The sequence below is a fragment of the Lytechinus pictus genome, chromosome 10 (genome assembly GCF_037042905.1).
Source record: "Lytechinus pictus isolate F3 Inbred chromosome 10, Lp3.0, whole genome shotgun sequence".
In the NCBI taxonomy this organism is placed as follows: domain Eukaryota; kingdom Metazoa; phylum Echinodermata; class Echinoidea; order Temnopleuroida; family Toxopneustidae; genus Lytechinus; species Lytechinus pictus.
This window is the reverse complement of record NC_087254.1, coordinates 3,106,952-3,127,975: the sequence shown is the minus strand read 5'-3', so window position 1 is coordinate 3,127,975 and position 21,024 is coordinate 3,106,952. Positions and strand designations below refer to the sequence as shown.

Here is a 21,024-nt window from a genome sequence, read left to right as displayed (position 1 = left end):
GGGCGCTCGTAAAAATAATGCGGATAATTTTCGGAGTTTGTGAACGCAATTTTTATTGAATTATCCGCATTACTCTTAGGCGGCTAATTGGAGGATAGGTTTTATTGGGTTTATGAAAGGGGTATTAGTAAACTCATTTTCATGATATTCAATTCAAAATGTATATAGAATGAGTTATGTTATTGTTTAAAATTCCAATCATTTGACTAAGGCTGTATTCAATCATTTAGCATTTGAATAATGAGGACAATAATATTTTTATTCCAAGACGGGGGTAGCACTCACAAATGGGGTCTATTAACCGATGGGTGTTTCATAATGCTGTTTGTAAAGAATGAGTTATGTGACTGTTTAAAATTCCAATCATTTGACTGAAGCTGTATTCGATCATTTAGCATTTGAATAATGAGGACAACAATATTTTTATTCCAAGACGGGGATAGCACTCACAAAATGGGGTCTATTACCCGATGGGTGTTTCATAATGCTGTTTGTAAATTATGACTGGTGATCCTTTCTTGTAGTAAATGATGAATACCAGATTTCCATTGGTGTTGATTAAGTTCCTAAGAAAGTATTACCAGTTTCTCGTAAAGTTGCTTTTAGCTTACAAACATCTTTATGAAACACCCACCCGGGGTCTATTAGCTTATTGCACTATGTATTCTTCAGTTTCTCTCAAACCAATTAAACTTTATCGTGATATATTATTAAAGAAGAAAAGATATCCATTTATTCACGTTTTTGAGAGGTCCAAATATTTCTGGGTACCAAGTTCACTGCACGGCTTCAGATATAAGAGAGTATAATATGCCAATATTTTTGTTCCAGAATCTTGTAATTTTTAAGTGTTCTGTTTTTATATAAGATGATTCCAGTATTTCTTTTTGAATGTATGGTCCCTTCAGTCTTTAAATTATGCTTATATATTCTTTAATCTCTTCTTATATATCAATTTCAAAGTAAATGAGGCTCAGTTTGTAAAATGAGATTGAAATTATATATCTGTGTCTATGTCATTTTCTGTTTAAATCTGTCAATCCTTTTTTTGTTGTTGAAGGTCAATGATATTCCTTTACCCTGACAGATACACAACGAATGAGGTGTTGATTTATCATGTTAATTTTCTTCTCATCAAGCATTTCAAGAAAATTATTTTGCCTTTATAATTTCTTAAAAATATTCTGCGTTTCTAATGCCAGTTTTGTTCCTTCTCTCATTTCCAGACCTTCGTTCAGTTCTCCAGCACACCATTAACTTGGTTACCATGATTTATTTTCATCCCATGTGTATTGTGTTAATTTTTTTAATTAATTAGAGATTCATTCTTTGCATTTTAATCAGATATTATTTTTCTATTGATATTCATTGATTTTGATTGAATATCTCCCTTCTGTGTGCTAATGTTGTGTGAATGCTATGTAGTGTAGTGGGATTGATTGTATGGGTCATTGACCCTGGTGCTCAAGCATGGAATGGTCATTTGATTGGATTCTGTACAAACTCATTTTGAAATCATTACCACAACAGGCATTTATCTTTAAAAAATAGGCCTTTATTCTGAAATTAGGTTGAATTCAAACTCTGGTCTAAAGTTGTTGTTTAACTATGGATAGCCAATTGTGGCAGACATACATCTCTATTAAAAGTAGAGGTTCAACTTATCAGTCAATTTGACTCTCAAATTGTTCTGAACTGTCTGAGAAGGATAAATAAGTTGCTTTCCCCAGTAAAGAATTATGAAAGAGTATGGTAACCATAAGAAACATACTTATATGTATTTTTGGGGACATTTTTGGCTTTCCATAATTTAGTACAGAGTTAGACTACAATTTATTCAAGTTCAACCTGATTTCAGAATACGGGCCAATATGAATTAAATGGCTGTATGAACACCACATGAGCATATCTCTGAATCCAAGTCTAGTTAGAGATGACAGAAACATATCCATGATATTCTGAAGCAAATGAAAACTTTCATCACTGTCATAGGCACATGAGAGAGTGAGAGGTATATGATACTCATCTGTAAATAAGACGGGGTCTTATATGTCGGGAGAAGAAAGATGTCAGTTGTAATGTTTAACAGTTTTTAATACTCGTCATTCACCGAGCCAATAAATCAAGAGCTGCGCAGAGTTTTTCACGTACGGGCCATAGATCTCCTGTTAAAAGTCATGTCATTTAGCAGTGTGTATTAAAGTCCTTGATAATGAGTATCTCTTTCTTTGTGTAGAGGCGAATGTCACTTCATGTTATGTTAGACATACAAATGCCTTTTAAAGAATTGTGTTATAAATTGGTCATATATTGTCTCTTTCTCCAACATTTCCCCTTTAAAGTTTATTGATTCAAATATATCTTCTACAGTTTGTTTTGTTTTAACTTATATTAACATTAGGAATTTCTGTAATGTATTTCAATAATTGGAATATTCCTAATAGAATGATGTGCATTTCACGTTGGGTTATTCTTGGACACATTTCAAATCAAGTGGGGGGGAGGAATGCTGCCATGAAGGTGCTCCTATGAGGGTGAATATGAAATAATTCGGCATTTGCACCGAGTGAATGATTTTAATTGTACATTTTATTCTTTAGAAATATCTTTAAGCAAGTAAAGAAAATAATGTTCAATTTGTAATTCACTGGACTGTTTACTCCCCCCCCCCCAATTTTACAAATATTTTTGTTAGAACGTATAGGACTAAGTGACAAAGGAACAATCATGAAGAAGAGTAATAGAAATAAAATTGATATCTATAGTAGATCTTGACATCGGGGAACAAGGGAATCAATTGCTAGCAATCTTAGACCAGGGTCCCATAACACAAATGTTAGAGATTGATCATATAATGCTTGATTTTGATGATTGATCGTACATTGTAGTCTATGCAATCAATTGTAGAAAAATGCTCTACGATCATTGCTAAGCTTTGTGTCACGGGCCCCTGGATGTGAGGACTTAGCCTCTCAGCTACCAAGCTGTGTTTGAGTAGTGCAGGTCCCGTGGTGGCTTGAACATTTGATGGTCATGTGCTCGTAGAGAATACATAATGAGACAACATTTCATGACGTGATTAGACTGGGGCCATTCATGCATAGAGTATGTTCTCTCAGTTGATACGTGCTTATGGGTGGTGCTGTCGTATACGCATTGAGCAAGTGGGATCGCTTTGATAATTTCCATGTAAAGAATTGGTATTACCCAATTGGTTGGATATTTGAATTTATTTTACCATCAAATTTTCAGATAAATAGAAATTTGTGAGAATTGTTGGAGCCATAGCATGAACTGAGGGTTATTTGTGTTATGATGCAATTGCATAATATGCTAACAATTTGAAATAAAAATCAAATTTAATTAAGACCTTTTAAAATGAAAATCTAATTTTGTGACAGATTTTAACACAGAAGATATTCCATATTTTACCCTTCTTTTTCATTTTTGTCCCTCAAGCCCCCATTTGCACACAGTGTTGATGTGTTAAAAGACATTTTGAAATGAATTATTCCCATTATTCAGTGCCATTTTAAAAAAAACTAATAACAAACTATACAGGTATTAAGTCCATATACTGTACATGTTGACTTACAGTGTCGTCTAATTAATAGCATTAGTATTGGGGAAAAAGAAAACCTGCAATTTGAAGGTCTATCAGAGGTGATGAAAAGCAAGGTTTGCTCACGTTGTGAAATGACTCCTCAGTCTCTTTCTGATGTTGTTGCTATCGTAAACATAAGGCTAGACTAGACGTGATCCGTATTGTAATCGAAAGATAACATACAATGTATGTTATTCTGCTACTCGATGAAGAAGTGACTCTAAAAAGGGGAAATGGATTGTGGAAGGGCCCATGTAGTTAAAGCAGAAAAGTGGGAGACATACTGGCCCGTATTCTAAAGTCGGGTTTAACTTAAACTCAGGTTTAAAGTTGTGGTTTAAGTATGGATAGCCAATTGTTACATAAACCACTAACAGTAGAGATATCATATTTCAGCCCATTTGGCTCCCAAATCATTCATACATGTACTTGTCTAGGAAGTATAAAAAGATGTTTGTCAACACCATGGATGAATCAGGAAAGAGCACAGTAAACATAAGAATGATACAACTTAATACACATTTTGACACTTTTGGCTTCCCATAATTTTAGCACAGAGTTAGACCATGGTCTAAGTTAAACCTGACTTCAGAATACGGGCCACTATGTTTCTATATAGAGAGATGAGAACTCTAGAATGCATCCTCATAGATTGTTCTACAGGATTGTATGGAAACAGGCTAGTTCCTGCCTTGCACCATAATTTTAGTTAATAGGTTTGGCAATTAGACTTTTCTCTCTCCAGATAAAAAAAAAAAAAATGAAATATTTCATGAAACAAAACATAATAATTTAATTGGTAATAGGTATTTTATTAACCATTAACAATAAGGAATGCTGTATTAATTATGAATACTTTGAATGGATTATTGTACATGAATATAAGTACATTAATAGTTATCAATAGTAATATCTTAAAATTTCATAATATTTATGGGCACACCATGATTTGTTTATTAAGTATGTTCTGATTTGGAATCTAGAATATTAAGATGTTAAAATTCATATAAGTTTTTGTCTCACCTGCATAGCAGAGTGAGACTATAGGCGCCGCTTTTCCGACGGCGACGGCGGCGGCGGCGGCGGCGGCGGCGGCGACGGCGGCGTCAACACCAAATCTTAACCTGAGGTTAAGTTTTTGAAATGACAGCATAACTTAGAAAGTATATGGACATAGTTCATGAAACTTGGCCATAAGGTTAATCAAGTATTACTGAACATCCTGCCTGAGTTTCATGTCACATGATCAAGGTCAAAGGTCATTTAGGGTCAATGAACTTAGACCATGTTGGGGGAATCAACATCAAAATCTTAACCTAAGGTTAAGTTTTTGAAATGTCATCATAACTTAGAAAATATATGGACCTAGTTCATGAAACTTATACATAAGGTTAATCAAGTATCACTGAACATCCTGCATGAGTTTCACATCACATGACCAAGGTCAAAGGTCATTTAGGGTCAATGAACTTTGGCCGAATTGGGGGTATCTGTTGAATTACCATCATAACTTTGAAAGTTTATGGATCTGATTCATGAAAGTTGGACATAATAGTAATCAAGTATTACTGTACATCCTGTGCAAGTTTCAGGTCACATGATCAAGGTCAAAGGTCATTTAGGGTCAATGAACTTTGGCCAAATTGGGGTATTTGTTGAATTACAGCCATAAATTTGAAAGTGTGTTGGTCTAGTTCATAAAACTTGGACATAATAGTAATCAAGTATCACTGAACATCCTGTGCGAGTTTCAGGTCACATGATCAAGGTCAAAGGTCATGTAAGGTCAAAGAACTTTGGCCACGTTGGGGGTATTTGTTGAATTGCCATCATATCTCTATAAGTGTATTGGTCTAGTTCATAAAACGTGGAAATAAGAGTAACCAAGTATCACTGAACATCTTGTGCGAGTTATAGTAGTTTTCAAAATCAGCACTGCTGCTATATTGAATCGCGTGATGCAGGTGAGACGGCCAGAGGCATTCCACTTGTTTCATATATGTATGGAAATTACTCGAAGAAGTCATTCTATGCACAATCATATATCATAAAAGCGTAACATGATAAAATGATGATGGAACTAAAAATGGGCATAGCTCTAAACAACCAGAGGGCAACTACCCTATCTGATATGACTTTTTAAAATGATATATAAACATAACAGGGAAATGCATTTTCATGCCAAACCATTCCGGATACAACCTGACGATGGGGCCTGTCACGTTTTCTGGTATCATGTTAGCATCTTTGTGGGAGCCCATTTACAATAAGCAGACATAGCAGTTTTTTGTTGGTAAGTGTAGATGAAGGGATAACAAGCTTCTAACCTTCAGACGTAGCTACATGTAGAAGGGATGAGTAAAACACTAATATGCTTTTCACACTGCATTTCCTTAACCCCATATTATCCTTAACCCCGGACTATCCTTAACCCCATACTATCTTTTTTCGATTCACACTGTCTTTCTTAACCCCATACTATCTGCTCAGCCGGGGATAATGCCTTAACCCCGGACTATCCCTCAGCTCATGAATATTGATGATTTTACCATACAGAGCGTGATTAACGTGCAATTCGACTTCCCTGATTGGCTTATGCTTAGCCCCACTTTCCTTAGCCCTGTTTCGTTTTCACACTGCATCTCTTAGCACCGCAATTGTGGTGCTAGCAACACAATAAGCCGGCTAACCCTGCTTTTTTGCAGGGCCAGATAGTACCGTACTATTTACCGCGCTAGCCCACTTTGCTAAACGTAGTGTGAAAACGAAGTGGGCTAAGCTTAACCCCGGGAAATTGGTTGGGCTAAGACCCCCCCTTAGCCCCACCAATTTCCCGGGGTTAAGGAAAAAAGTGCAGTGTGAAAAGCATATAAGTGGTGCAATTTAATCCAGGACCCATCCAATACCCCAGGCTGGTTTGTATATGTGAGCCTGAGTCTAGACCGGGGATAAGCAGAGGGTGTTATGCAGGCATTGCACCGTAATTTGATAACCGCGGACGACAACGGACAATCGCTCTCCCCATATACCCATTCCAAGTTGCTTGCATAATGAGGTACGTAACATTCATGTGCAAGCATTGACGCAATCAGTGCATCACCGGAACGCATTCGTTTCCAAGGAGAATGATGAATAGTGGTGCGAGGAGGATAACATCGGCAGAGTTGCAAGAATGGAAATGTTTGAATAGTATGATCATTCCATGATTTTGCCTATACTTCCTTCCTGAATTAACAGACAATGGTATTCTAACAAGGTAGCTTGTCTACATTTACTTTCTTTAGAAGGAAATTGAGGTTAACCCTGTGACTACTGAATTCTGTATTTCCCTTAGGATTTGAGCAGGCAGTACCTGATACCTGAAGGCAAGGGGTTAAGTTATACATGTATGTAAAATGTGTTATGGCCTAAAATTGCCAGCATTTGAAAGAATGTATATTTCACCTATAGCCTACATGTACATGTTCAGTATGTCTAAGAAGAAGAGGAACTGTTATATTGCAGTCCTCCCCCCGTTAGCTATTAGATAGATATTATGTAGGGGTCCTGCAAGTAAGCTTTAACAGGAAATTGAATTCTCCAAGCAGCTTCAGTTGGCTGTAAAGAAGATCCTCTGGAGATAATAGGATGATAGGTGAAATAGTATTGAACTTAATGATCAAGTGATGAAGCCATGTGGCAACATGGAAGAAGGAATCTGTTGGGAAAGAACTATTATGGAATGACGTTTATTATATAATTTTAGTAAATTTAGGAAGAGAATTAGTAATTTATAAAGGGTAAATATATTGGTTTGGAAGTAGGTAAATTGGTTAGTTTTTAACCTGTGGAGAAGGGGATGGGATGATAATGGTGAGGATTGAATGCAATTGTCATTGTTAACAGAGTTTGCTCTTTGAAAGCCTTGGTGGTAAAGGTATGGATAGTTAAATGAATCTTGTTGACACGCTTGAGACCCAATCTAGTTGGTTTCCTTGGCTTCAGGAGGTCTGTACCAATTGAGGGTGAGGGATGGAATACTGTATAATGAATGCAACCACACTGTGGTGGTGGGAAGGGTTGTTAGATTAGAGGAGTCAGGACTACTAAGGCGTTTGAGAGACCTGATGAAAAAACCAAACTGTGGTGACGAATAAATCAGAGGTGGAAGGGTTCGATAGATGTAATGGATTTGTCGAAACTGTGGTAATATACATATGCTAACATGATAGGGTATCTTGTATCTGTATTGTTCAGTCAGCAAAATACCAGGATTGGCACATCACGCTAACGGAACGGAAATTTTCAAAGGATTTGTTGAAGGATTTGTCTAAGAAATCAATCTGTTGGTGAATACGTGTTCAATCAATTAAAAAAATGATCAATATCAACAAGTATACTGGTAAAAACTAATCAATAAATTACTGTACGTATATTCATGAATACATTGGTGATTTGACCAATCCGTTTTTGATATTGTATAGATTTTGGTCATTTTGACTTTTACCAAACAAAAGAAGCTTTAGAATGGAGAAGAAGATTAGAGACATTAACAAATAACATTTTTAGTTAGGGATATGGTATAAACCGTGATTGCAACCTCGATTGAAAATGATTTTTTTTAGAATTCTAAATTATGTATCGACCGAAAAACGTCCTTAAAATCTTGCATACACAAATGAGCTGTTGATGAATTTATGTATTTCTTGCTGATGGTCCAGGTTAATTCATGAGACCTTCCAATAGAGAGAGAGAGAGAGAGAGAGAGAGAGAGAGAGTGAGAGTCATTCTGTAACATGCATAAACAAGCTTGAAACAAGATCCCACACCAGCCAGCCGAGCATGAGAATGTAACCAGGAATAGAAAGGTTTCCATGGCGACCGACCCTCTAGTACATCATCCTCAACCCACCATCCATGATCCATCCACCACCAAACCCCCTCAGACTCTGGCTCGGTTAGACAGAAAGGGGACACATTATCCCGGGGGGTGAACAGATGCACGTCTGGCTGAAAACCTTCATAAAAAATGGAACATCTTTTTATTAGCTTGGATTCCTTAACCTACCCCCAACCCATGCATCGTCATCCTTTTTGTCTGGATCACTGGGACACACATTGTCTCTGAGGTGTAGCTTATGTCTAGTGGGGGGTGTTGCTAGAACCGTGCTTTCATTTGCAAGTCAGTGGGTCCAAAAATTAATCATAAATCTTGCAATTGATTGCAAATGTACACTTGATTACTGGGGTGCATTGCATGATCTGAAAGTCCTGTTTTATTGAACAGTAACCATAGAGATTGTGCTTCTTCGCCAATCAAAAATCAAGGAAAGTTGTCAGATCTGACAACTTGTTGGACAAAAATGTTGATGAAATCCTCCACAGGTCTTATTCTTGCAAGAAGCTCTTCAGAATCTCTTTCCTTGGGTTACAATTGATATATCATTTGTAAATATATGTTCATCTGTGTGGGTTGAAAAATAAAAAATGATTAAACTTCAATTTCAATCTGAGAAATCCTGATGTCACCTGGAAATTTTCCACGAATTCATAAAGTCACAATGCTGAACCTCGATCGAAACCTATATGTATTTTCAGTCCAAATATTCAATTTTGTGAACCTGCATGGTCTCAGCAGGGTTATTTGTTTTGCACTACTGGGCACATGGATGACAACCTATCCTATTTTACTGATGTGCATTAGAGGAAGGTGGATGGATGTTTATGACAGCCTGTCGACACAATGTGGATGAGTTTGTGTTACTCTCTAAAGTGACGTGTCATGTCTTCTCTGCCTGTTTTGGAAAATTTGTCTTTGGTTTATGATAAAACATTCCTCCATTTTTCTTTCTTTTCATTTTCATTTTTTCATTTATAGGTTTTTATTTGCTGTATGTGATAAACTAACCATTTGTTTTGTAAAACAGATCAGGGGACTGTTTCATTGAGAGTTCAACCAATCATAACTTTACCAAATTGGCAACTACCATGGTAACGAGGCTCAGCAGCCAATCACGTTCAAGGTCTCCACTGTAGTTGCAATAATGATAAAGTTACCATAGTTCTAAATTTTGTAACAAACAGGCCCCAGCTGGATATAAACTTGTTCTTACAGGATGACAGCTACATGTATATATAATTTGTTGAGGATGAATGTGTATTTTGTAGGCCTATTCTTGCTCTTCAAGTCTGTTGTTAATGTAAATGTTTAGAGTGTTTGTGTGAGTGTCTGTATGTTTGGTTGTTTAAATGAAGATTGATTCAAGTGATATTGAGAACAAACTATTCATTTATGATGATTTTAGTGGGTATGTAATACATGAAAATAAATCTGTGATATATTTGTATATAAATATAATATCAATTTGTAAATCATATATATATATTTATATATCAAATATAAATTATCTTGATTTAGATTGGATCCAGGAGTTTTGAGAAAAAAAAATCCCTCCATTTTAATTCATTTGACATCAGTCCTAAACTTAATCCTTCATTCTAAGTTTGTAATTCAGAAATATTTAAAGATTGCTTTTCTTGGATATTAATACTCATTTCAATAGAATACACTGGATTCATTGTCCTGTGAAGTGGCCATCTAGAAGAATAACGTCTCACTAGATCATGTACCTTAGTTTAGGGAGTTTAATCTTCTCTCATCCTACCTGATGGTAGGCCAGTCCGTCTTAATCTCCAGTTTATATCCAAGCATTCATCACATCTTCATAATCTTGCCTCTGTAGCATGTCAGCTGTATCACTAAGCCAACAGCCAAGTCCCTGACGACCTGTTTTAACCGTCTCTGTTCAAAGCATGGCCTATAAGTTACTGGCATTTTTACCGCTTATTGGCTGTATATATGTTCATTTAAACTAATTGATTCATGTATATTTCAAAATATGTATACATTTTTTTTTGGTTATTGTATGCAGGACAGTATGTACATGTATACATATATGGCTCTCTCTATATAACATTTATTGGATAGTTATACATGTATTTTTGTTAGCTTCTTGTCAACTCATGGGTGTGTTTACTAGTCTAAACACTACAATGAATGCTTCACATGTACATGTATGTACTCAGTGTTGCCTTGCATCACTTTAGTATAAATGAAACATAGTTCGGTGAAGCACACAATCTATAATCAATTTGAATAGTCCCTTATTACTTTATCTCCCCACTTACTATATACAGAAGCACCAATTTTCTAAACCCTTCCCAGACTCCTTTGCACCTCGGCACAATGATCAGACCCTTTCTCTTCCTGTTAACCCTATAGCAGCTAGTTCCCGACTTCTTTCAGTTCGTCTTCTTTCAATATGTCTCTTTATGATGAATGAAATCTCTTTTCCTTCTGATTCCTCACTCTGATTGTCATGATCATTGACCTTTGACCTTGGGCTTTCTGTTTCTCTCTATTCGTGACCTGCACCTGTCCCCCCACTTTGCACTCTGTAGGTGATCACTTTAGAAGGCTGGGTTGATATCCAGTATCACTTGCAGGATGTCTACTCTCCCTGGGTCTGGATCTATTATGTGTTCTTGATCATTGTAAGTATTCACCATCCCACCGCTGCCACCAAAAAGAGGCATCAGGTTACAGTGCTAACACCACCTCAATAAACCCATCCTGCATTTCACTGCCATGCATTTAACCATGCCCCTTTAATTATCTCTGCCATATTAAAGTGCATGCTGCCTATGTAATCCTCAAGTCTCAATCACCTTTAAAATCACCTTTAACCTGGCCTATAATCTAGAAGGAGACTGCTACTATATGTCTTGTTGTTATGCTAAATGATAAAAAGGGATACGTCTGATGCGTCAAGACTACAAACAGTGGAGTTCTCCCTCCCGACACTCTCTTGATGCTTTGTTTTTTTTCCCTTAGCTTTGATTCAGTGCAGATTTTTGGTTAAAAAATCTATCACTGGATATTCATTGATAAAAACAAAACAAGAACTTAAGCAAGACGAGAATACAGGCAGCGTTTGCTCAGCAGAGACTGTTTGTACTCTTGCCCTATCAGTCTCGTAATAGCAAAGACAACTGCTGCGGTCTCTGCCTAGTTGGCTACCTTTAACCAAGTTGAATGTACTTTTTGAAACCCTTTTTATTCAATGTTACTACTGCTTCACTGTCTTGTGCCTATATGTTTGCATGATTGCCTCTAGTATATGTCTTCATTGAAAAGTTGCATGCATCAGTTATGATTTATATTCATTTGATATACACATTTGCATAAACCTTAAAAAAATAATGTTTAACCTCAAACAAGTCAGTTTAATTTTTCTTGTTTTGGGTCTTAAATATACCTCTGTTTAATCCCTAACATTTCAACCATTACATTTCTTTCAAGCTTACATTTCCATTTTCATTTTTTAGAATATTGTGAGCAGATCCTTCATTGTTGCAACTTTTGCCAATCTCGTTTCAAAGACAGAATCTCTTATGTATACGCCATGGTTGCTGAATGGAAACAAGGGCTAATAAACACTTTAGTTCAAGAGAATGGTGGTGTTTTTCCTGGAGAGCTCATTCAACATCACCCTTCATATCTTGTAAAATCATAAGGTTTTTTACTTAGGGTTAAAAGTACTGCGAATCCGGACAGACAGGAGCCATTCCTACCTTAATGCAGATGAGGTTTCATCCTTCATCATTCATCTCTTGATCATTATTGTCACCTTTGTCTCACCATTCATCCCGCCCCCCCCCTCCCCTCATACCCCACCCCCAGGTCATCACTCTCGAAGGATGGACCGATATCATGTACCAAATACAAGATGTCCATAGTTTTTGGAATTGGGCCTATTTTGTGATTCTTATTGTTGTAAGTATGATGATTGTGTTTGCATACCCTGCCACAGACTTCTATCTCCACGGTGTAGATGGTGTAGTTGTGTGACATGTGTTGCTAGATGGACAGTACCTCTCTCAAGCACTCAATAGTCTCAGCTTATATCCCTGGCTTGATCACATGGTATTCACGTAGTAGTTACCTGGTTATATAATACATGTCATTTCTCACTCTCTTTTTCACATTCCATTTGATATTCCTCTTTGATTATCAAACAGCACAAAATCTCAAAATTCATACTTATAACTTCATGTAGCTTCCTTTGTGATTTCCTTGCTTTGTCATCTTTGTTTTGTGTGTCTCTATCTGTGTTATGCCATGTTTCGTGTGTTTCTGTTGGTAGTTTTGTGTTATTGATTCCTTGTATCAGTAATTTTCCAAGAAGTGAATATTCTATTTTAGATCCCCTTCAGATCCTTGATGCGCATTCTTTTATTCTTTTTTTTTAATTTTTTGTAGAGAAATCTTAAAAACTTGATGTAAACCTCAAGTTTTGTTGCAAAACTATTTATCTCCCTCTATTTGAATGTTTCCTGTTCTCTTCTGTGTCTATTTGGAAATCTCAATTAGATGTGAATGCACTTTGCAGGACATAAATTGATAATGTACCATTTTGCTATTGAATAATTTAGAGGAATGTAGATCCCATGATGATATCGTGTAGTATGCCTTCAAAAAGTGGAATTAACATGCTGCCATTAATCTGCATGGATTTTGAGTTTCACTGAAATGCGTCCCGAGATGAACATAGAAAGGCACCGCAGGATAAAAAAGCACTTCAAAAATCTGATCCCTTTTTCGTGCTTTTGCATGGTGCCTGATTTAAGGGATGCACTGCTTAAGTGGGTAACATGATAAAATACTAATTCTTTTAAGTAGCTGGAAGAAATTAATCTCTCCAAGAAATAGAATGACTAAAGTAAAAAAGGAAAAAAGAAAAGATGTCCACACTCTGGCTCTTTCTGCTACCAAACATGGTTAATTTTTTTTTTCAAAGAAAATCATTATTGCACAATGCAACTTCAGACCATAGTTATCTTGACATGTATTTTAAACTGCAGGGCGCCTTTGTAAAGCAGTTTTAAGAACTGAACAGGCCTACCCTGCAGTATAAAATAAATAAAACAAAATAAATAAATAAATAAATAAATAATTTTGCTCTCACAAGTGCTTCAAAATTAAAATTCTTATTGCCCCAGTTTGAATGCAAACCTAAAGCAAAGTGTATTAAAAAGTAGGATTTAGGTCAAATAAAAAAGTAAAAATTGATTTAATACTCCATAATGATTGTGTTTGTAGTTATCTCTTCTATGTTTCTTTTTCTGTAAATTGTACAGGTGAGAAGTTTGAAAATGGCAATTTTTGTTAATGCTGTCTAATGTCTCTAAATGTTTGTTGAAAGTTTCAAAACTAAATATTCTCATAAATCTTGATTAAAAAATTAACGAAAGGAGCTTATTTGACATTTAATTTTATAGCTTTTTATTAAAATCTCTTTCACCCTTCAATTGTCCATGTTTCATGCACTTGTAGTTCAATGCTATAATCTTTCTTTAACATTTTAGAATAGTTGAATTTCTATTTCTCCCTCAATGATCATATGATTGAAAAATATTTATTGCATCCTCATTCATGTTTTTGGCATTATATTCAATATTATGTGTCTCAGTTTCATGTCTCTGTGACTGTAGTTGAAGATTTTTATATGTAAAGTTATATTTGTATAAATTTGTGTTTCATACATCTACTCATTTCATCATCTATTAATATTCATTGAATGATAATTCTTTATTAAAAAAACAGCCTGCTTGCCTCTTATTAATCATCGCAGTAACAAACGATATCATTGTTTTTTTTTCATCCTTATGCTGATAATATTTTTCTTAAGCATTTAAGCGCAAGAAGATTGGTGGACTCTCCTACATTGGTTTTCAGTCTTAACAATTAAAAATAATAAACATATTTTAGATATTAAAGATAATTATAATGCTATTGATATAGCACTTAATTTGAACGTCCCTAAGCACTTTAGAGGTCTCTAGTACTGTCTACAAGTGTAAAATTGTCATTGAAGTTTGGAAATGCTTTCGAAAAGAAACAAAAACTAAAGAATTCTCAACTTTTTACCCTCCACCTAACCTTTAAAGTGCATTGGATAATATACTAAAGTGTCAAGAGATAGGGGACCATTTCCTGTTAAACCAAGACCCAATATCACCAAACACCTTTCATACCCTAGCTGCATGATAAACATTGAGATTCATACGAGACGGGACAAATTCTGATACATGGCCAATTTTTGACATGACGATGCTGGCAATAAAAGTGTGTGGCTCATTGTGGCAGCGGAGTGTGGTAGATTTTGGTTTAGATTGACACTGAGGTTTTAGTTTACTATCCTTTCATCGCTGCCGAGGTAGGCAAGGTATCAACGACGTCATTCCTAGGGTCCTTTCTATTTCTATAGTGACATTGTCAACCAATACGTCGCTCCTAGTCAGATTGATAACCTTATCCTCTTTAACCCTTTGGTTCTCATTCTTGCCTTGCATTACCTTTTACCCCTCTCCAAGAGTAATAAAGTCGCAAACTGCACCTTTGAATTTTACTCTTAAGAAAAGCCTTTTGTTTTAAAAAGTTCTATTGTAATTTTGCTGAAATATTAATTTACAATTGTAAAATAAAGATTTAATGGTTTAGATCAAGAAATGCCTGGAATTCAGATGTAAATTTCAATTAAAAAGCTAAAAAATATTTTGTTTCCTAAAGTTGGTCTGTGATATTATTCTTCATATCTTTATTGTTATTAGAGCATGTTTGATGATTTTCATTTGTATGTTCTGATTTTTAATTATCCCTCCAAATTTGGCCAAAATATTTGTTTCATCAATGTTCTTTTCTACCATAAGAATGAGAAAGGTAAGTTTTACTGAGAAATCAAAGTTTTTGTCAAAGGATTGAGTTTTTTTTCTTCAAAATGATCAGAAATTTGAATGCATGCCAGTGAAATAAAGGTCCCTTTTCCATTTGGTTTTCATTTAAGTCTTGTATGGGATTTAAACTTTGAATCAGGAATCATTAATCCATTTAAATGTCTTAAATGGCCGTTTAAAATTGAAAACAATTCTTAAATGTATGCATTATGTTGTACTCACATATTTTTATTTTGATTGCTAAATCCTTAAACAGATTGGTGCCTTCTTCTTGATAAACTTGTGCTTAGTTGTCATAGCAACTCAGTTTTCTGAAACCAAGCAGAGAGAAAGTAAGCTCATGGAAGAGCAACGTAAAAGATTTCGATCTAGCAGCACGCTTGCAAGCAATGGCGAGGTTGGAAGCTGCTACGATGAAATCCTCAAGTACATTGGACATTTATTCCGTCACGTGAGTCGGTGGTTTCGACGATGGCGAAAACGAATGCATAGTAAGCGAAAGAGCAAAGTCATGCCAGCAATATCGTTACGACGCAAAAAGAAAAGGACTAGAAGCGTTCATCTTCACCATCATCTCCACCACCACCACCATTACCACTTCGGGAATGTCAATTCTCAAGCGCCCAGAGCGAGTCCGGAGGACAGCGACGTCAGCTCGTCGCCGTCGCGGAAACATAAACTGGCAATACCGTCCAGCAATGGCAGTGCTGCGTCACTGCAGTCAATGAACTACTGTACAGAGAAGATCTCTAAACTGGAACCATCACCGCTGTGTCAAGCTCCATTGTCTTCCCCTTATCACATGACCACCACATTGTCCATTCACAGAGCTTCGTCCATTAATTACCCAACCACAAACTCCAAAGATTTAAACCAAGCAGTAGCTTTTGCCAAGATGGCCTCTGACAAGGAAGGGAGTACACCTACCACACCCAGTAATGTGTCACCAGGCAGACTCCAGGAGAAGTGGACAGAGCTCTGTGGAGGCAACCACATGAGCAGATACAGCAAACTGCCACCTATTAAAACAGATACTGGAAAAGGTGAAGAGCAATTCTTTCTTTAAGATTTTGTGATGTCACTTAAAAATTCAGATTCAAGATTGGAGATTCATTAAAAAGCATTTGATCGTAGTTTAAAAGCTGAATTGGCAAATGTTTCACTAAACAAAATGAAAATACACATGAATCAAACAAAATAAGCAGAATTACAAGGGAATATGAAATCACAAAAACACTTACATATGTAAATAAATTACCAATATTGTGGTATAATGCTAATACAATTCTATGTGATGTTCCTGGAAGCTGATAAATTATCTGAAAATTCTCTAATCTCAAATTTAATTCTTGATTTAACAAAATATTTATATCTCTGTTGATTGATTATTTTTTATATTTTCAATTGTTTATCAAGTTTCACAGCTTAAGTTAATAACAAAATATTTTGATTTTATGTATTATTTTAGTTGGATGTAACTTGAAAAAGTGCATTTTCTGTACCGTAACTTACTCTTAACTAAGAGCTTGTCTCAGAGATCATAGTAAGGAAGTATATATATTACATATATCTGTGAAGTTGCATTAGCAATGCTCATCACTTTATCATTCTTATCTTTGTAGATTCCTTGGCGCCGTCCCACCCACCTCTAGCCCAGCGCCTCTCAGCCCCGCCCCTCACCCAGCCTGGCAGTCCAAACTCCCACCTGACGCCGCCTTCACCGTGCCTAGCGATGCATTCCTCTTGCCCGGTCCATTCCCCGTGCCCCGTCCACACTCCCTGCCCGACCCACTCTCCCTGCATCTCCTCCAAGAACCCTCATTCCAACTCGCATTCCTGCTCCCACGTCTGCACCTCCGAGCACCGCTCCGAAGAGTACGCGTGGAGCGACTCCGACACCTCCTCCACGACCGACGACTCCGATTCCGACTCGGACACGGAGAGCAAGGCCGAGATGCAGAGGTACAAGGTCCAGAGGCGGCGCTACAAGTACGGCTACCTGAGCGTCCTCACAGAGAAGGTGCAGGAGATCGTCGAGAGCAAGTACTTCATGAGGGGTATCCTAGTCTGTATCCTCATCAACACCCTGAGTATGGGCATTGAATTCCACGGACAGGTAGGGTGATCTCAACTTAAGTAATGATTTTGGGTCCGTAGCAGAAAGAGTTTGATCAAATGCAACTTCAAAACTCAAGCTGAACTTGATCTCCAGCAAATGATATACTGTGCTTGATTTGTTTTGTTCGTGTTTAAGCAGAACTCTTTCTGAAATGGGCACCAGATCAGACTATGCCACAATCACCCTAGTGGAACCGACTCTAGACCTACCAATGCTTCAAAGCTTTTTTTTTGTCTTGGTAGGTTTGCAGTCAGTTTTGTTGGTTTCGTTTGTATAACTGCATCAGAAGAAGAGATGAAAGTGTGTAGACGGTGGATCGAACACCAACCCATTCCCTGATGAGAGTGTGTGGTGTCACTTTTGCCTTCGTAGCATTATTGTATGTCTGGTCAAAAGCTAATATCTATCTGCTAATTCTAGTCCTTGTGTTTCATAAAGCTTTTAGTAAAGCTTTGTATGATGACATGAATGACTTGAATATGACAGGCCAGTAGGTTTCTTGATTATTTTTATTGCATTGTGTCACGTTGATTGCAGATGTTGCTTGTTATTCATGTTCTTAACATACATTGGACACAAGAGTTATGAACAGCTTTATAACACAAGCCCCTGTTGATGTAAGTCATAATGATAATCAAGTCCTAGTCCCTCATTTCAAAGCAGCAATGAAGGTGCATGAATTTTCTGTTTTAAGACTGTTGTATTAAAATGGTACTACTTCAGGCAAGTAGAATGACATACATCATATCTGTCTATACATACTGAATCTAATGTAATTTTATGGTGTATTTAATGTACATCATGAATATGATACAATTAGCAGGGATAAAAAAGAATTAGTTACACATTTCAGGTCAATTGATTACTTGCCAATTGGAAACATTTTGTAATATTACCAATCAGTCACAGCATAGCAAACTGTGACTGTCAGGGAATTGCTAATTGATTCCACTACACATGCCTACATCAAGGTCTCTCATTTTTCAATGCCAGCTAAAGATCTGAATCAATAAGGGTTGAAATAATGGGAGGCCCCGGAGAGGATCAGTGTTTTCTACACTTCCATCGCAATGTCAAGTTCGCATCGCTCCCGCTGTTCATCATCGCTGGGGATGGGGATGTCGTTAGCTGGACTGGTATGCACGTGGCCCGTGGCGCATATTTCACCCCCCATCAAAGATTTTTTAATTGCTGTAACCGATGGGGTAGACCTTGAACCTGGCAGGACTGAAATAGACTTTAGATGACCTGATACGATACGTCGGATAGACAGGGATATAGGCAGGAGATGTGTGGGTTGGGTTGTCAAGAAGGACGGGATGTTTATGGGTTCATGGTTGGTTACATAGAGTGGGAAAATTGGTGGGGGTTGAGACAGAGAAGGAACAATACAGACAGGCAGAGATTAAAGATCATAATGGTTAAGGGGGAAGAAGTAGATAGAGAAGGAAAAGGGAGAGAGAGAGAGAGAGAAGGAGGAGGCAGAGAGAGGGGAAGGCACAAAGATAAGCTTAGAGGGTGCTGAGAAAGTCAAATGTAATAAGGAAAGAGAAGAGGGAGGGAGGGAGGGAGGGAGGGAAAGAAGGATCAACTCTGAACAAAGCTTCCTTTTTTTAGATGACGATCTTCCTTTTTTTAGATGATGATAGGTCCTCGGGTTTTTGCAGTCAAGTGACTGAAACAAGTCTCCTGCCTCTCCCTTACTTCATATCACAAGCATTAGATGATTTCAAGTGGGCCTTCTGGTGTTTGTGTATGGTTGATTATCATATCAGCACAGCACCAAACTGAAAATCAAGCTGGTCTTGGGAACACCTTAGTCAAGGTGTTGGCTATCATTAGTGCGATTTTGACCATTTTTGTAAATCATATGAGGTATTAAAGATGGGGACAATTGTTTGAATTCTGCTTCTGAAACCAACACCAGCATCAACACTAACACTGAATTTGAAATCATCCAATATGTTTTGCTCATTTGTGCTGCTTAGCTCTGTCTGAACAACCCGAAAAAAAGGTGAGGGAGAGTTCAGCAGAAAGTGATCTGCTTCCCTAAGACCACTTCAACCATTCTGAATTACATATTACCGATGGGAATCGCAAGAAAACCCCCCCAAAACGGGTTCAGTTCATGTTCAGGTTAGAGTCATAGAGAACATAAAACTGAGAAACTTATGGATAGAAAAGACACCGGGAAGACTTTCTTTAAAGGACTGGTCAGATAATTCATCCAAAAAGTCCTGTTTTTTTTTACAGTTACCATAGTAACCATGCTTCTCAGCCAAGTAGAATAAATTGTGAGTTCCGACAACTCGTCAGACAAAAATGTTGATGAAACACTTCCCAGAACATAATAGAAGTACGATCAAAAGAGTGTTTATGAAATAGTTGTTTTGTGGATAGAGAGAAAGACAGTGAAAAGCTTATTTAATAGGGAATATAGTATTGCATGTATTGACAAAAATACGATGAATGGACGATGCCAAGCAGAATGTAGCCCAGTCACTGGGGCATGATCGGTGTTGGGATCAACACTCTGTCAGCTCGTTAGATAATCTAATTATACTAATCAATATCTTCCTCCAACATGGGATCATTCGTTCATGCATTGATGACCATTGCCGGGCCCCATCCATCATTACACTAATGAGAAAGGGCTGCAAGTTCATAGCCAGCCATAATTTGGGTTGGTGGCTTGTTTTAGAATGCATGGGATTAGAATGGGTGGTAAAGACTAGATGCGCGGGGGGAGGGGGTGGCATGCAAAGAAACAAGGTGGTGTTGGATGTAAAGGGATGGGTGATCGAGTGTGAGACCAATATATGAAGAGAGAGAGAGAGAGAGAGAAAAAAAAAGCATTTAGTGTTGGCAAATGGGAAAAGGGAGGGGGAGAGAGAAAGACAGACAGAAAGTCAAGAGGGGGGGAGGCATGAGATGGAGAAAGGGAGAGAGAGGTTTGAGTGGGAAATTAGAGAGAGGGGTAATGGGGTATGAGGATTACTTGATTGGAAAATTAGACAGACATGATTACCATATTGATTATAAGAGTTAATTAGAAGACAATAGGCTATGATAAAGTTATAGGTTTCACGTATCATTACATAATCAATCCATGATACCGTTCCAATGAAGTTGAATGCCTTCTTATGCTAACCTTTTGATAATGCACCCGTCACAAAAAAATTCTTCGAAGTTACCAAAACATAAGCACTGAGTGCATGGTGGTGCAGATTTTGTGTCCACTATTGAACATACCGTTAAGAGATGTCCATTAAAGAATTTTCAATTTTTTTAAAAGTGTTCTAAATTCATGCTCACATCTATTTTTCAGGTTGTGGTGTACTCCAGTTTATTAAAGGGGAAGTTTTACCTGAAGAAAAGTTTGTTGTCAAAATAGTAGAAAAAAGTGATGAAAAATATTGGTTAAGGTTTAAGGAAAATCCATTAAAGATTAAGAAAATTATTAGAATTTAAAGTTTTGGATTTGTGACGTCATAAACAAGCAGCTGTGTCATATGTTATGTTATAT

The 21,024-nt window shown here is 36.9% G+C and overlaps 2 protein-coding genes across 2 annotated transcripts in view; both read left to right on the top strand.

Moving 5' to 3' along the window:
- Positions 1–4,345, top strand: part of LOC129269609 (voltage-dependent T-type calcium channel subunit alpha-1G-like) — a 33,395-nt gene extending 29,050 nt beyond the window's left edge. The window contains exon 5 of the mRNA XM_054907120.2: positions 120–4,345. The gene's annotated coding sequence lies outside the window, so the exon portion shown is untranslated. The remainder of the gene's footprint in view (positions 1–119) is intronic.
- Positions 4,346–11,048: 6,703 nt separating this feature from the next.
- Positions 11,049–19,757, top strand: LOC135155829 (voltage-dependent T-type calcium channel subunit alpha-1G-like). Its single transcript, XM_064106102.1, has 3 exons — positions 11,049–11,137; positions 15,636–16,422; positions 17,002–19,757. Exons 2-3 carry the CDS (start codon positions 15,720–15,722, stop codon positions 17,502–17,504), a joined length of 1,206 nt encoding a protein of 401 aa, XP_063962172.1. The 5' UTR covers positions 11,049–11,137; positions 15,636–15,719; the 3' UTR covers positions 17,505–19,757.
- Positions 19,758–21,024: the final 1,267 nt, after the last annotated feature.

Bases quoted from the DNA above. Each gene is read 5' to 3' on its own strand.
- LOC135155829 (XM_064106102.1), top strand. From the start codon at position 15,720: ATGGAAGAGCAACGTAAAAGATTTCGATCTAGCAGCACGCTTGCAAGC. The intron at 16,423-17,001 runs GTGAAGAGCAAT...TTATCTTTGTAG, and splicing joins TAAAACAGATACTGGAAAAG to ATTCCTTGGCGCCGTCCCAC.